Here is a 17,886-nt window from a genome sequence, read left to right as displayed (position 1 = left end):
TCCTTCCTGCTTTTGCACCAAAACTGAGGAGCCCGTGATCCACGGGAGGGTGTATAGGCAGAGGGGAGGGGTTACACTTTTTAAAGTGTAATACTTTGTGTGGCCTCCAGAGGCAGAAGCTATACACCCAATTGTCTGGGTCTCCCAATAGGAGCTAGAAGAAAAGGAATTTACGGTAAGTAAACAAAATTCCCTTTTTTAAAGTGTGTGTGTATAGAATGGCACAATAGCGGACCAGGATCAGAGAGTGTGTGTGTGTTCAAGTTTTAGGCAGGTGTGGGAAGAAATGTAAAGCAAAAATACTTTACAACATACAAGTGTTGGTAGTTTATTGTATCAAATAACAAAATGCAAAGTAAATGAGCAAAAACGAAACCTATATAAAAAAATATATGGTGCGACCGCCATTTCCTTCAGAACATCCTCAGTTCTTCTAGGTACTCAGGCACAGTTTTTGAGGAAACTTGTCAGGGAGGTTGTTCCAAACATAGTGGAGAAAAAAAAAAATGAAGTGTGCAAATTCTGCTATGTATTCATGCAATTCCAAACAGGCTTAATGTTGAGCTTAGTCTTCTGTGGCTGCCATATCATCACTTCTAAAACTCCTTGCTGACTTTTTGTGATGGGACAAAGAACGTATCAGCAGAACCACCTGCCTGTGCTGCCCTGTGACCATGCTTTTTCGGTTATGGCACAGTCCTGCTGGTGATTCTTCTGCTTCTAGTGACATCACATTAACACAGCAGTTCCTTCTCTTCTGCTCCGCTCTGCTGTATCGACTGAGTGTTTTGCTTACAGGCACCCAGCTGCCTAACTGCAGGAAACAAGCTGTCAAATAACATGTTGACAGTGACTCCTTATCAACAGAGCAGCCCAGAAGAGGAAGAGCTGGTCGGTTGACTTGAGATCAAATGAAGCGAGAGAATTGCAGCCTGAGCCATGAGCGATGTCATATAGCAGAGCAGGCAGGTAGTTAGAGGACCAACCACTAGGATTTTGCTATATAAACTAAAGCCAGTGCTATACTGGCGCTATCATGCTGATTCTACACATACCTTTTTAGTTTTGAAATCGGATGTTTAGTTTCTGAAATAGGTTAGCTTCATAACTTTACTTTCCTAAGTGAAGAATTATTGTTGTGCCTCTGTCCCCTCTGCTCCAGTATAGTACTGTGCTTGATAATCCTCTGCCATATGCATCAGCAGAGCAGCATTTACATATTTACATCACTAATCTGTCATTAGCAATCAACAAGCACAGCGCCGCTCTGCCTAGCACTTACAAACTCTGCTGAGGAGTGCAGGAGAATTGAGCTCTGAGAGAAACCAGCTAACAAAGATGTAAACCACACAGCCTGCTATACTGATGTACATGGCAGAAGATAGAATCGCCAGGCATAGTGTATGGTACAATACATGGTCAGTGCTGTGCAGTAAGTTAGCAGCTGAGACGCTGCATTGTGCATGATCAACCAGGACGACTGGAACCACAGCGGGACGGCTCCAATGGTAACTGGAGGAAACTAGAGCCTGGAGGGGGCAGCCTTAGGGGGTGATATGGGGCAAAACGAGGCAGATTTACAAAGGAGTTATATTAGTAGAGTTGAATAAATGTGTGTTATTTTAACACCATACTGGGAACGACCCTTTAAGGCCAAAAATGATTGGTTCTTCAAGCTTAAGGTCCTGTCGTGTTACATTGGAGAAGTTGGTTATGTCTTCAGCAATGACTCCCATACTGACATTCGGGGTCTCAATGATGTTGGTCTCCTATGCTTGTTGTAATGTGCGCAATGTCCTACAAATATACCCCTAACATTGTGGTGATGGTTACTTTGTGCTTTCAGACACCAGTTGGCGGTCAGAAGCCACCTTTCAGTTCACTGTGGAGCGCTTCAGTCGACTCAGTGAATCTGTCCTGAGCCCTCCTTGCTTTGTGCGAAATCTACCCTGGAAAATTATGGTGATGCCACGATTCTACCCGGATCGACCACATCAGAAGAGCGTGGGATTCTTCCTTCAGTGCAATGCTGAATCGGATTCCACGTAAGTACATTTTCTCAAGTTATTTATGCAGTTTTGTCAAACACATGACTGATTAATATCAACCTCATCTTATCTGAGAAAGGCTCATGGAGAATGCTGAATGTTTAACCACAAGTTGATTGTATAGCACCAACATACTTTACAGTGTTGTACAGATACTGTAGGTTGATGTTGACCCACCTTGGTAGAGTTTGTGTCAGGACTGGTGTAAAATAACAAACTTTCAAGTTGCACAAAAATTGTTTTTGACATTCCAAGGTGTTTTATGCCAGGAAATCGTGAGGCGGGAGAAAAAGTTAAGAGGGGTTATATTAAGGAATTTTTACAATTAATAAGAACTGGTTTAGTGCTGTGTGTATAGACGCACTCCCGGGAAGTTTCTTCTTGGTCAATCCTGTGTAGGCGCATTGGTATACTTACGGATCGCAGTCTTGCAAGTCTCCAGCGCTGCTTCGTTTCTCTTCTGGGCCGCCTGACCACTCTTCCTACTTGCCAGTGCACACTTGGCTCTGTGTCAGCATGAAGTGGATTTTGCAGTGTAAATCTATGGAACATCAGCATAAGGCTCTGTAGAGTTAGAATAATAGTGGCTATGGCTCAGACATGGAGTGCAATGTGATCTGGTAAAGTCAGAAGACACACCATGTGACTCGCGAACAGGCAAACCGGTGCCAACTGCCATCAGTAAATGCGTTACTGCACTTACACTACATATGCATTTACACAAGTTTAGAAAATAAAAAGTTTAATGGCAGTCTATGGATTTTCAGAGTAAGTACACCTTTTTCATCAGGTCCAACATCTATGTAGGATTCACTCATTAGTGTGAGTATCTGCCACCTAGTTTTTACACAGGTAACTCCAGCTTTCATACACATTACATGGCTTTGAAGCCGACAAGCCATCAGCCGCATCTTCTCAACTCCTCCCCCACCCACAACAAGGACCCTCCGCTCTGCAGAGCATTGCTGTGGTCTGTAATACTCCGGCCATTGAAAATCCAAAAGCCCAGATCCTTCTCTTCTCCATCATGATCGGCTGGGGGAGGGTCTGGAGCCCCCATACACACAGGACTATCAGCCGTTACTACCTGTCCGGAGAATAACTGATCAATGGATTTAGTAGGAAAGCCCCGGTACTGTGATGCGGTCACTTATTTTCAGTTATCCACTGTATGAATTTCAGCTGTTAACTTTTTTTTATTTTTTTTAGATCCCTGAATGTAAAATGTAATGTTTTCTCCGGCAGGTCATGGTCTTGCCACGCACAGGCAGTACTTAAGATTATCAACTACAAGGACGATGAGAAATCCTTTAGCAGACGCATTAGTCACTTGTTTTTCCACAAGGAGAATGATTGGGGGTTCTCCAACTTCATGGCGTGGAGTGTAAGTAGCAGCTTTTCTATTAAATGCAGAATGAATTGGGCTTGAGAACTTCGTGCTACATGTTAATGAAAATGATGTGTACACTACATTAGGGGCATAAATGACAATATGCGGTATACACTGCATCTCCACCTTGCTCTGTGTCCTCCTCCCATCTTTTAATTAATGGGTGTTGTGCAGCGACGCAGGTTCTCATCACCAAGCTATGGAAGGGTTTCCCAGCTTCATTACCTTCACACGGAGATTTACATTTGTGAAATCCCCTGTGAATTTGAGGTGACCCCTGTAGTTTTGCAGTGTGAACTGCCTGGGTCTGTAGACTAAGTCCAGCTAATAAGGCTAACAAGTGGGCAACTACTGCTTCAGATTCTGGATGGAAACCGAATGTAACAGGTGACATCTGACTTACGGAAACTGATTGAAAACTGAAGTAGGAAGATCACTGGATCTTCATTGTAACAACCCCTTCACCATGCAGCGCCCCCCCTCCCCCTCAGAGCCATAACTTCTTTTTTCCTTCATAGCCGTAAAACTGTCTCTGGAAGTTTAATCCGTCTGGATCCACTTCTACATCAAAAACGGCATCTTCCCCAAAAATCACTGAGAAACCTCCCGAAGGTCCTGTTCACACATGGCATGATGGTAGTTTCCAAAAGGACCACCAATCTGCATCATGGCCAGAGGGGGTGTTGGGCCTTGATGGCCACAGCAGATATCAGATGCTGGAATGGCATAGGACATATTTTTTAATTTTGTCCTGCTATGCTTGTATTTTTTTTTCTTTCTTTGTGTGTGTAAATTAGCCGAATTGGACTGCATATCTTCTTTTATTCTATAAAGATAAGTGTGGGGGCCTGAAGTGGCTGATAGCTTATTTTGGCAGGCAGCACATCGGCTGTATACACAGGACCATGTGCTTCTGATGACCATTACTACCTAGCCTGGTTATAAATGAATACAATAGATAAACAAGGGATTTGCTCATCCGTGGGTGGCTTGCCTGTGTAGTTGGGCTAAATTGGAGAATGGGCTTTGTAAGCGCCCTCGATGCAGTCAGCCCGTCGATATGGCACATGCTCCATTTTTGCAGTGCCAGATTTTTTTTTTCCCCTCTGATCTGACCCTACCTGCACAAATGTTCCAGCCCTTTGCTTATTTTCAATTGTAGATCTTGCCTCTTATCCATTGTGTGGGTGTGCGGTTTTATGTATTTTGAGCTAATCAATGGCCGTACATGTGGCCCTGATGTGTGGGTCCATCTTATGGATGCAAATGTGCAGGATTTGTATTATATTAGTTGTAATTCAAACTCCAGTTATGAATTTTTCTATACAACATTAAGGCTTCATATGTTAAGAAATAATGGTGGGGCTGTTTAGGGACAGACAGACCTGTTTGGGTATGACTTGAGCCTCTTGTATAGATGGCCATGTTACTGATCAAGAGTTCTGATTTGTCCTTTACAGGAAGTTACAGATCCAGATAAAGGTTTCATAGAGGATGATAAAGTGACTTTCGAAGTCTATGTGCAAGCAGATGCTCCTCACGGGGTAGCGTAAGTATTGCTGCAGACCTCATATACCGTATACTCACAATACGTATGAGTTTCTGTTGTATTGTAGAATTTAGGGTCTCCCTCCCTTTTTAATACGTTTTTGCTGTTACTTCTCTATAGCTGGGATTCTAAGAAGCACACAGGTTATGTCGGCCTGAAGAACCAAGGAGCCACGTGCTACATGAACAGCTTGTTACAAACATTGTTCTTCACAAACCAACTTCGAAGGGTATGTGTTGTGGGGGATTTTCTGCCCCTTTTTCCTTTTTTTTTATATGTTAAAAAAAAAAAAAATGGAATTTAAATACATGTATTCTTGGCTAAAAGTTACTTCTCCAATTGGCTTTCATTACATTTTGCACAGCTTGCTTTCCATAGCCTCTGATGCCCTGTATATTGCTGACTACAGTATGAGTTATCTGAAAACGTAGAGAAATACTTTGGCGTAGTGTTGGGGCTCTGTTGCATTGATCAATTCAGTAGCTAAATTTCTCTTTATTCATATGTTCATGGCAGTAATGCAGGTTCCATTTCATATTCACACAGCAGTTTCTGCTATCTCATGTATTCCCCTTGCATAGTCACTGGTGTGCAGCCCTTCTCTCCATATAATATTATCTGAAAATCTGTCAGTGAGCTTATTCTGATAGTGATTTTGTAACTTTGGTCTTTACCTGAGCTCCTTTCAGATGATTGACCACATCAGTTTTATCTGAACTTTTTGATTTGGGCTTTGCTCATAAATTAGTACAGAGGCATTGAGAGAGTGTTTATGAAGTCTCATCAGTACTACTCACTGACAGGGTCACAGGTCACTCATTGTACAATCAGCAATGTGCAGGGAAATGAGCCTGTAAGAAAACATTTTAATGTTAACCCAAGTGAAAAAATTTTTTTTTTGCACAAAACCTTTTATATATGGTTGTTGTCTACCTAAAAGGGCCATACTTGTCCTCATCCATAGCTTAATGTACACATCTACGGCTGTATGTGTGACTAAATACATACTGTATTTAAGGAATCACATATGGACTCCGTATAAAAATAATTTCCCAGGATAGCTGTTCGTGATCATAAATGGATGTTGGCATACCAGTGTGAAGAGTCCTTAGTAATGTTAGTTTACAGAATGTGAAATTAATACTACTAAAGGGTTGCTCCTAAAATCACACTTATAATAATGTTAACATATGTTTGATTTGTCAAAATTGCAAATACCCCAGCCCTTAAAGTGCCCTTCCAGGTTCTATTTACCATCCAATGGACAATGGAACTGTCCTTTTAGTAGTTATAGCTCATAATCGATCATGTGCAGTGCAGTCTCTCAGCTGGCTTTCTGCCAGTATAGCTGCGTTCTGCCTCTAACAGTGTGTGAAAAAATCCCAATGGATGAGCCATACGGTAAACATGCAGCCAGCATGTATATACTGGCGGCATGTATGCACTACTCACAATCAATGCATAGAAAGAGGACAAACGAGTATCTGTGCAATAGAATACATTTTATTTAATGACAACCAGGCAAGACAGCAATACATGCAAGTTAAAAAACAACTACCATAAGATCAGAAGGGCATGGAGTATGAGTACGGAGGGTAAATCAAAATAGCCAATAGCCGTGGGAGAGGCGAAAAGTTCACACGATGTACTGAAGAAGTTCACGTGAGTATAATGAACAGTAACGCCCTCAGTAGCCGTGGGAGGGGTAAATAAGGGTATACAAACAAGGGCCAGTAAATGTGTAGTTCATACAATGAAGCACAATGAGCGATATATAGCCGTGGAGGAGATGACCGCTATATAGTGTTGTAAGAATATATATTCAATTACAGAAATAGCCGTGTGAGAGGTAAACAATAATCACAAACGACTACAGTATATATTGGCCACAAAAAAGGGTGTAAAGTATCAACAACAAGGTGCCCCAAAGTATGATTTTCAAGACTGACCCAAGGTGTACACCATGGTAACCAGGAATAACTAAAAAGGTTTAACATAGTTCAATATAAAGTGCAAATGCCTTTGAATCAAAAAGCAGGATACCATGGAAAAACAAAGTCGTCCCACAGATACACACAGCTAAAGGTATAAAAATATATTTAGGACATAATGCATATACCCAGAGAGGAGGGATCACCACCAACGCGCGTTTCGTGACGGTATTATTGCTTTCTCAAGGGGGAGGATCCACTCCGTACTCATACTCCATGCCCTTCTGATCTTATGGTAGTTGTTTTTTAACTTGCATGTATTGCTGTCTTGCCTGGTTGTCATTAAATAAAATTTATTCTATTGCACAGATACTCGTTTGTCCTCTTTCTATGCTCTAACAGTGTGTTCTACCTTTTTACATGGCACTTTATGCCTCTGTTCACTTTCTGCTCATGTGCCCTGCCTGACTGATCTGATCATCTGCATCCATATAGCTACCTGTGTGATTCATCATTATTATTAGCTGGTTTCTCTGGGAGTACAATTGTCCTGCACTTCTCCACAATGGAGCTTGTAATTAGTAAGCAGTGCAATGTAGAGCACTGTTAAGTGCCTGCTGCTTACAGACTTGTGATGTGAAACTGCAAATGCTTTGTTGATACATATGGCAGAAGATAATGCTTTGCCATATACATAAAGAGGAGCAGCATTTGCAGTTCCACATCACAAATCAGTCAGCAGGAAGCAAGAAACACTAGTCAACTCTGGACTGCCTTGTACTTACAAGATCTCGGTTGTGTAGAAGTGATAACACAGAGAGGGGGAAGGGTCTGCAGCACTCAGGAGAAAGAAGTTCTATTGCGAAATGTAGCAGCAGATGACAATTGCACATGGGGCAGAAAAACAAGGCACCAGAAAAATTTAATGTTAGGCTCATTCTGTATATTAACAAAAATACGCATTTACTGTGCTGTGAGAAAGCGAATACGATTCTGTGAATAACCTAATTTTTTTTTCCCATTTTCCAGGCTGTGTACATGATGCCCACAGAAGGGGATGACTCCTCAAAGAGTGTTCCTCTAGCATTACAGAGGGTGTTTTATGAGTTACAACACAGCGACAAACCTGTCGGAACTAAAAAGTTAACAAAATCCTTTGGGTAAGCGATTAGTAAACCAGTTTAATAATATAAGGCACCATTATCTGAATGCCGGTGACTGGTGTCAATGGTGTGTTTTGTGCTCTAAATCTAGATGCACAATTGTGAAGCACAAAAACTATAACGTGTGCACTCTTTTTCCATCTAGCTTTAGTATAAAACATACGCAATATTCCAGGTGATCTGGCAGAACTTTATTCTCCATGTAGCATTATCACAGAACCATCCGCCTAAGATTGTGCAGCCAATGCCTAGAATTGCTCTACTTTCTGTATTATGTTACATTGTCTAAATTTACTGATGTGCGGTTTTCTTTAGACTTCTTACATTTTTGTGCCTTTGCTCATCAGGTGGGAGACATTAGATAGCTTCATGCAACATGATGTCCAAGAATTATGTAGAGTGGTAAGTTATAACTATATTTCTATGCTGCCACAGTGACCTAAATGTCCCGCCTAACCAAGTGAAAATATTTGCATGAGCCGGGTTTTTAACCGATTTTTATGGGGTTCCTGCTTGAATTTGAAACTGATCCTTTCTTCAGCGCTCTATTGGGAGACCCAGACGATTGGGGTATAGCTACTGCCCTCCGGAGGCCACACAAAGCACTACACTAAAAAGTGCAAGGCCCCTCCCCCTCTGGCTATACCCCCCCGTGGTATCACGGGTTCTCCAGTTTTAGCTTTGTGTGCGAAGGAGGTCAGACATCCACGCATAGCTCCACAGATTTTAGTCAGCAGTAGCTGCTGACTATTTCGGATGGAAGAAAAGAGGGCCCATATAGGGCTCCCAGCATGCTCCCTTCTCACCCCTGGATGGTGTAAGGTTGAGGTACCTATTGCTGGTACGGAGGCTGGAGCCCACATGCTGCTTTCCTTCCACATCCCCCTGAGGGGCTCTGAGGAAGTGGGATCCTGCCGGCCTCAAAGCTCTGACGCCGGGCTCCATCCACAGACCCATTTGAACCTGCTGGATACGGAGCTGGAGTACCGTTCAGGGACATGGCCCTGCACCATTACAGGTACTCTGTGTCCCCGTACACACAGGCACAGCACACTCCAGACTTGCTGGGTGTGCTAGTGCGCCGGGGACAGTAAAGGGTTACAGTCACTGCAGCTTTGCTGAGTGACTTTGTGTTTTGGGAACTACCGCGCCGGACGCTCCGGGAGCGGCGGCGCGGCTGGGACTTGTAGTTCGCCGGGGACTGGGCGCCGACCGCGCTTTTACGGCGGCGGCGCTTATAACTCCAGTCCCCGGCTTCTGCGGCCTAGTGCCGCTTCGTTCCCGCCCCCTCCCTGTCACTCAGGGAAGGGGACAGGCGCTGAGCAATCAGCAGCGCCGAGGGCTGGAGCCTTTTTACATGCTCCAGCCCTCTCACTGCACTCTGTCGGACGCCGGATTCCCACTCTGCCTTGGGGGCACGCCCACGGCCCGCCCCTACTCACACGAGCTGGGGAAGAAGCCGGCAGCCATTACTGCAGAGCTCGGACTTTCGGCTCCAAGGCAGGACGGTGGCGATCATACACCCGCTTATAGGCGGGCGGTAAGAGGCACACATAGTGCTGTCCACATATAACTGCAGTGTATACATGTGTTGTTTTTAACTACATAGGTCGCTATATGCCCGCTTGGGGAGCGACACATCAGCAGCAGGAAAGCAGGTGTGCTAAGGCACAGGCTTTCTAGGCTGCTTGTTTTGCACGACTGAGGTGTTCATTTGTGTTTATGCTGATATGCTATACATTGCACTGTACAGTCGCTAGTCTTAGCTATATTCTTCTGGAATGGCTAGACTACAGCAGCAGAAAACCAAGGGTGCTGGGGCACAGGTTTTTTTCTATGCTGCTTGTATTGCATGGGCTGCAGTGTGCATTTGTACTTGTGCTTGTATGCTATACATTGCACTGTATGGTCACTCTTCTGGGCTATATTCCCCTAGATGACCAGTCTGCAGCAGAAGAGCAGAGGTGCCAGGGCACAGGCTTCTATGCTGCTTGGATTGCATGTGCTGCAGTGTTCATTTGTACTTGTGCTTGTATGCTATACATTGCACTGTAGGGTCACTCTCCTGGGCTATATTCCCCTAGATGACTAGTTTACAGCAGCAGAAGAGCAGGGGTGCCAGGGCACAGGCTTCTATGCTGCTTGTATTGCTTGTGCTGCAGTGGTCATTTGTACTTTATGCCGGTATGCTATACATTGCAATGTACGGTCACCAATCTTGGCTATATACTTCTAGATAGCTAGTCGGCAGCGGCAAAAAAGCAACACAGATTTCAGTGCTGTTTTTACTACATGGGATGCTGTTCATGACACCGTCCCATTGTGTGCATGCTCCCCTGTAGCGCGTCGTCTGCCGGGGTCTCTAGCACTTCGTCTGCCGGGGCTCTACTAGTTGTGGCCAAAGAAACCTCCTGTCAACCCTGTCCATGGACAGGGACGGAGTAGTCATAATATAGAGACTTGCACCCATGGGCAATCTACTTGACCAAAAGGCAGCTCTTCAGGGCTTTGATACTGACATCGCTCTCAATCCGGATACACCGGGTGGTAACGCCATACGGAATGATCCTATACCGTCCATCAATGGAAGGTTGGATCTTTCTCCCTCAGCTCCCCCAGTGGAGATAGGAGACGAACAGGAGAAGTTCCTTTTCAGTGTCTCACGCAGATATTGAGTATTTTTCTGGCCACGCTGACTTCAGAGAAGCAGTCCAGGAACACCACGCTTACCAGATAAGCGTCTTCTCCAAACGTTTTTAGGATACACGTTATCCCTTTTTTCCCCTGACGTGGTCAGCGCTGGACCCAGGGTCCAAAGGTGGATTCTCCAATCTCCAGGCTTGCATATGGAGCCATAGGTGCACTGGAGATGGGGCTTCACTTCAAGATGCATTCACAGACAGATGGACTCTGGTTGAAATCTGTCTAGGAGGCTATCGGCGTGTCGGTTGCTCCGGCATCCACAGCCGTATTGGCAACCTAACCTTTTCTGCTGTTCTTGCGCAGCTGACCTTGAGCAGGGACATCTGTACCGCAGAGGCGTCCGTAACCCCGCAATGTCTGCACTGCGACTTACCCTGTTAATACTGTCCTAAAAGTACAGTCGAGGTTTCGGTCCTTCCCAAGCTCCGGCAGGTCCCAATTGTCCTCGTGCAAAAGGGCTACAAAACCTCAGACGGGCTCAGATTCCGGCCGGGCTCAATCTCGCCCAAGGAAGGCAGTCGGAGGAACCGCTACCAAGGCGGTCTCCTCAGGACTCTCAGCTCTCTCTCTCTCTCTCTCCGCATCCGCGGTTGATGGCAGACTCCCCCGCCTTTGGCGACATTTAGCTGCCACAGGTCACAGACCGGTGGGTGACGGACATTGTGCTCACGTGCACAGGACAGTGTTCTGTTCTCGTCCTCCGACTCCATTCTTCAGAACGGCCCCACCTCTCCACCGAGCAGATGCCCTGCTGCAGGCGGTGGACGCTCTAAGAGCAGAAGGAGTGGTGATCCCTGTCCCCCCTCAGGAACGAGGGCGAGGGTTTGTACTCCAATCTCTTTGTGGCTCCAAAAATGGACGGTTCCTTCCGTCCTGTTCTGGTTCTGAAACTGCTCAACGAGCATGCGAACGCCAGGCGGTTCCGGATGGGATCCCTCCGATCCGTCATTGCCTCAATGTCTCGAGGAGACTTCCTTGCCTCAACAGACATCAAAGATGCCTATCTCCACGTGCCAATTGCTACGGAGCACCAACGTTTTCTACGTTTTGTGATAGGAGACGAACATCTTCTGTTCGTAGCTCTGCCATTCAGTCTGGCGACAGCCCCACGGGTGGGCACCAAGGTCATGGCAGCAGTGGTAGCAGTCTTGCACTCTCACGGACACCCGGTGATTCCGTACTTGGACGATCTACTCGTCAAAGCAACCTCCCTCGAGGCATGCCAACGCAGCCTGAATGTTACGCTGGAGACTCTCCAGACTTTCGGGTGGATCATCAATTGGGCAAGGTCAAATCTGTCTCCGACTCAATCACTAACGTATCTCGGCATGGAGTTTCATACTCTATCAGCCATAGTGAAGCTTCCGCTGAACCAGCAGCGTTCACTGCGGACAGAGGTGCAGTCTCTCCTTCAAGGCCAGTCGCACCCCTTAAGGCGCCTCATGCACTTCCTAAGGAAGATGGTGGCAGCCATCGAGGCAGTTCTCTTTGCGCAGTTTCATCTGCGCCAACGGCAATGGGACATTCTCCGCCAATGGGATGGGCAGTCAACCTCCCTGGACGGGAAGTCTCCCTTTCCCTGACGGCCGAGGACTCTCTGCAATAGTGGCTTATTCCCACCTCATTGCCATAGCCCCCATCCTGGGCAGTGGTCACGACAGATACGAGTCTGTCAGGGTGGGGAGCAGTTTGTCTCCGCCACATGGCTCAGGGGACGTGGACTCAGCAGGAGTCCACCCTTCAGTTCGATGTGCTGGAAATCGGGGCAGGGTATCTTACCCTATTAGCTTTCCAAAAGTGGCTAGAAGGGAGCAGATCCGAATCCAGTCGGACATCTCCACAGCGGTGGCATACATCAACCACCAAGGAGGGACACGCAGTCGGCAAGCCTTCCAGGAAGTCCGGCGAATCCTCATGTGGGTGGAGGACACAGCATCCACCATATCCGCAGTTCACATCCCGGGCGTAGAAAACTGGGAAGCAGACTTCCTCAGTCGCCAGGGCATGGACGCGGGGGAATGGTCCCTTCACCCGGACGTGTTTCAGGAAATCTGTTGCCGCTGGGGGGGGCCGGACGTCGACCTAATGGCGTCTCGGCACACCAACAAGGTCCCGGCATTTATGGCACGATCGCGCGATCACAGAGCTCTGGCGGCAGACGCCTTAGTGCAAGATTGGTCGCAGTTCCGGCTCACATATGTGTTTCCACCTCTGGCACTCTTGCCCAGAGTACTGCGCAAAAATCAGATCCGATTGCAGCCGCGTCATACTCGTCGCACCAGACTGGCCGAGGAGATCGTGGTACCCGGATCTGTGGCATCTCACGGTCGGCCGACCGGGGTCACTACCAGACCGACCAGACTGTCTCAATGGCCGTTTTCTTCAGCGCTCTATTGGGAGACCCAGACGATTGGGGTATAGCTACTGCCCTCTGGAGGCCACACAAAGCACTACATCAAAAGTGCAAGGCCCCTCCCCCTCTGGCTATACCCCCCCCCCCGTGATATCACGGGTTCTCCAGTTTTAGCTTTGTGTGCGAAGGAGGTCAGACATTCCATGCATAGCTCCACAGATTTTAGTCAGCAGTAGCTGCTGACTATTTCGGATGGAAGAAAAGAGGACACATATAGTGTCCCCAGCATGCTCCCTTCTCACCCCTGGATGGTGTTGTAAGGTTGAGGTACCTATTGCTGGTACAGGGCTGGAGCCTGACATGCTGTTTTCCTTCCACATCCCCTTGTAGGGCTCTGTGGAAGTGGGATCCTGCCGGCCTCTCAGCTCTGACGCCGGGCTCCATCCACAGACCCATTAGAACCTGATGGATTCGGAGCAGGAGTACGATCAGGGACAGGCCCTGCATCATACAGGTACTCTGTGTCCCCGGCAGGCACAGACACACTCCGGGCTGGCTGGGTGTTGTAGTGCGCCGGGGACCGCAACGTTGGAGCTAGTGTCCCTACAGATTACTGGGGGATTGTTTGTGTATGGGAACGCAGCGCCGACCCCCTCTGGACCGGGCGGCGCTGCTGTGACTTGTGGTGCGCCGGGGATCCGCCGTCCGCGCTTTTACGGCGGCGGCGGTTATAAATTGAGTCCCCGGCTTTTTGGGCCTAGGACGCCGGCAGCTCCGATTCGTTCCCGCCCCCACCCTGTCATTCAGGGTAGGGGAGAGACGCTGTTCGCTAGCAGCGACGAGGGCTGGAGCCTGATTTACATGCTCCAGCCCTCACACTAGGCACAGAGGGAAGCAGGCTTCCCGCTCTTAGCCAGGAACGCCCAGGGCCCGCCCCCCTTCCTCTCAGGACGCCGGCAGCCATTACATGCAGTCTGGCTGGAGGAAGGACGCAAGGCTCTGGGAGATCTGGACTAGGGGCTATCTGGCGACCACACACCCGCTTTTTAAGCGGGCGGTAAGCGATTTTTCTGTGCTGGTCCCTCTAGTGCCTCACGGTGTATTGGTGTACTGTGTACAGATATATAGATATTGTTTTTCTTGCACTGTGAGGTCGCTTCTGGCTGCTCTCCCAGATCACTCTGTGGAAGCAGCAACATGCCATCCTCAAAACGCAAGCCTGCCAAGGCCAGGGCTGTGTGTACTGCGTGTGCTGCATGTGGGGCTAATCTACCAGCAGGCTCCCATTGTGTGCAATGCTCCGACCCGGTGCTGCTTCGCCAGCCGGAGTCAGGAGAGGTAGTGACCCAGGCTGAGACGCTTGTAAGTTCTGCCCCGGTGACAGGGACAGACTTTGCAGTTTTTGCTGATAATATGTCTCTGTCTATGGCAAAAATCCTTGAAACCTTGCAATCTATGCATGGGGCTCAGTCTTTGGGCACGGCGAGGCCTCTGTCCTCAGGTCCCCCTCACTTGGAATTAATCCAGCCCACAGGGGGGTCCCCGGCTTCACAGGCCGAGGATTATGACTCAGATGATAGCCCCAGCCACCCTAAGCGAGCTCGCTGGGAAAGACCCTCGACGTCATCACATTGCTCAGGGTCTCAGCGCAATCAGTCTCCCGGTGATGTGTCTGATGAGAGTGATCAGGAATCCATTCCTGGAACCCCTCTCAACCTGGATACCCCTGATGGGGACGCCATGGTAAACGACCTTATCTCAGCCATCAATAGGCTGTTGGATATTTCTCCCCCAGCCCCTTCAGCAGAAGAGGCAGCGGCAGAGCAGGAGAAGTTTCGTTTCCTTTATCCCAAGCGTAAATTGAGTGCTTTCTTGGATCACTCTGACTTCAGAGAATCAATCCAGAAGCACGACGCTCACCCAGAAAGGCGTTTCTCTAAACGATCTAAAGATACGCGTTTCCCTTTCCCCCCTGAGGTGGTCAAGCGCTGGACACAGTGTCCAAAGGTAGACCCCCCGATTTCCAAGCTCGCAGCTAGGTCCATAGTTGCAGTGGAGGATGGCGCTTCACTTAAAGATGCCAATGACAGACAGATGGACCTTTGGTTAAAATCTGTCTATGAAGCTATCGGCGCGTCGTTTGCTCCGGCATTCGCAGCCGTATGGGCACTCCAGGCTATTTCAGCTGGCTTAGCAAAAGTGGATGCTATCATACATCCAGCAGTGCCGCAAGTGGCGCATCTTACCACGCAGATGTCGGCGTTTGCGTCTTACGCTATCAATGCGGTCCTAGAATCTACCAGTCGCACCTCAATGGCGTCCGCCAATTCGGTAGTTTTGCGCAGAGCCTTGTGGTTAAAGGACTGGAAAGCAGATGCTGGTTCCAAAAAATGTTTAACCAGTTTGCCTTTATCTAGAGATAGACTGTTTGGCGAGCCATTGGCTGATATCATTAAGCAGTCCAAGGGTAAAGACTCCTCTTTACCACAACCCAGAACAACCAAACCTCAGCAGAAAAAGTGGCAGCAGAGGTTTCAGTCCTTTCGAGGTTCGGGCAAGACACCATTTACCTCGTCCAAAGGGACTCAGAGGACGCAAAGAAACTCAGATTCGTGGCGGGCTCACACGCGCCCCAAGAAAGCAAATGGAGGTACCGCTTCCAAAGCGGCTACCTCATGACTTCCAGCCCCCTCCCTCCGCATCGCCGGTCGGGGGCAGGCTCTCCCGCTTTTCCGGCATTTGGATGTCACAGGTCAAAGACCGGTGGGTGACGGACATTTTGTCTCGCGGGTACAGAATCGAGTTCAATTCTCGTCCTCCAGCTCGGTTCTTCAGAACCTCCCCACATCCAGACCGAGCAGATGCTCTGCTGCAGGCGGTGGACTCCCTAAGAGCGGAAGGAGTGGTGATCCCAGTCCCTCCTCAGGAACAAGGGCAAGGGTTTTACTCCAATCTCTTTGTGGTTCCAAAAAAGGACGGCTCGTTCCGTCCTGTTCTGGACCTAAAACGGCTCAACAAACATGTGCACGCCAGGAAGTTCCGGATGGAAACCCTGCGTTCTGTCATTGCCTCAATGTCCAGAGGAGACTTCCTTGCCTCAATAGACATCAAAGATGCTTATCTCCACGTGCCAATTGCTACAGAACATCAACGTTTTCTACGTTTTGTGATAGAAGACGACCATTTTCAGTTCGTAGCTCTGCCATTTGGTCTGGCGACAGCCCCACGGGTCTTCACCAAGGTCATGGCGGCGGTGGTAGCAGTCTTGCACTCTCAGGGACACTCGGTGATCCCTTACCTAGACGATTTATTGGTCAAAGCTCCCTCTCAAGAGGCATGTCAGCACAGCCTGAATGCTACGCTGGAGACCCTACAGTCTTTCGGATGGATCATCAACTTTCCAAAGTCGATCCTATCACCGACTCAATCACTAACGTATCTTGGCATGGAGTTTCATACTCTAGCAGCGATAGTGAAGCTTCCGCTGAACAAGCAGCGGTCACTACAGACAGGGGTGCAATCTCTTCTGCAGGGCCAGTTGCATCCCTTGCGGCGCCTCATGCATTTCCTAGGGAAGATGGTGGCAGCCATGGAAGCAGTTCCCTTTGCGCAATTTCATCTGCGCCCACTTCAATGGGACATTCTCCGCCAATGGGACGGGAAGTCAACGTCACTGGACAGGAAAGTCTCGCTTTCCCAGACGGCCAAGGACTCCCTACAATGGTGGCTCCTTCCCACCTCATTGTCTCAGGGAAGATCCTTCCTGCCCCCATCCTGGGCAGTAGTCACGACAGATGCGAGTCTGTCAGGGTGGGGAGCGGTATTTCTCCACCACAGGGCTCAGGGGACGTGGACTCCGCAGGAGTCCACCCTTCAGATCAATGTTCTGGAGATCAGAGCAGTGTATCTTGCTCTACTGGCCTTCCAACAGTGGCTGGAAGGGAAGCAGATCCGAATCCAATCGGACAACTCCACAGCGGTGGCATACATCAACCACCAAGGAGGGACGCGCAGTCGGCAAGCCTTCCAAGAAGTCCGGCGCATTCTAATGTGGGTGGAGGACACAGCATCCACCATATCCGCGGTTCACATCCCAGGCGTAGAAAACTGGGAAGCAGACTTCCTCAGTCGCCAGGGCATGGACGCAGGGGAATGGTCCCTTCACCCGGACGTGTTTCAGGAAATCTGTCGCCGCTGGGGAGTGCCGGACGTCGACCTAATGGCATCCCGGCACAACAACAAGGTCCCGGCATTCATGGCGAGGTCGCGCGATCAAAGAGCTCTGGCGGCAGACGCCTTGGTTCAAGATTGGTCGCAGTTTCAGCTCCCATACGTGTTTCCGCCTCTGGCGCTCTTGCCCAGAGTGCTACGCAAGATCAGATCCGAGTGCAGCCGCATCATACTCGTCGCTCCAGACTGGCCGAGGAGGTCGTGGTATCCGGATCTGTGGCATCTCACGATCGGTCGACCGTGGTCACTGCCAGACCGACCAGACTTACTGTCCCAAGGGCCGTTTTTCCATCAGAATTCTGCGGCCCTGAACCTGACTGTGTGGCCATTGAGTCCTGGATCCTAGCATCTGCAGGATTATCTCAAGGAGTCGTTGCCACAATGAGACAAGCTAGAAAGTCGAATTCGGCTAAGATCTACCACAGAACGTGGAAGATTTTCTTATCCTGGTGCTCTGCTCAGGGAGTGTCTCCCTGGCCATTTGCATTGCCCAAGTTTCTTTCCTTCCTGCAATCGGGG

General features: G+C 48.5%; 1 protein-coding gene across 2 annotated transcripts in view; it reads left to right on the top strand.

Annotated features, from left to right (window-relative positions):
- USP7 (ubiquitin specific peptidase 7) overlaps positions 1-17,886 on the top strand; it is a 245,198-nt gene that overhangs the window by 35,888 nt on the left and 191,424 nt on the right. For both annotated transcript variants that reach the window (XM_075317906.1, XM_075317905.1), the window contains exons 3-8: positions 1,847-2,045; positions 3,294-3,432; positions 4,899-4,987; positions 5,108-5,216; positions 7,948-8,078; positions 8,429-8,483. In XM_075317906.1, the coding sequence (XP_075174021.1) occupies positions 1,847-2,045; positions 3,294-3,432; positions 4,899-4,987; positions 5,108-5,216; positions 7,948-8,078; positions 8,429-8,483 (722 nt within the window). The remainder of the gene's footprint in view (positions 1-1,846; positions 2,046-3,293; positions 3,433-4,898; positions 4,988-5,107; positions 5,217-7,947; positions 8,079-8,428; positions 8,484-17,886) is intronic.

Source organism: Anomaloglossus baeobatrachus, chromosome 7, assembly GCF_048569485.1.
Source record: "Anomaloglossus baeobatrachus isolate aAnoBae1 chromosome 7, aAnoBae1.hap1, whole genome shotgun sequence".
Classification (NCBI taxonomy): Eukaryota; Metazoa; Chordata; class Amphibia; order Anura; family Aromobatidae; genus Anomaloglossus; species Anomaloglossus baeobatrachus.
Note: the sequence above shows the minus strand (reverse complement) of the source record. Positions and strands in the feature narration are given on the sequence as shown.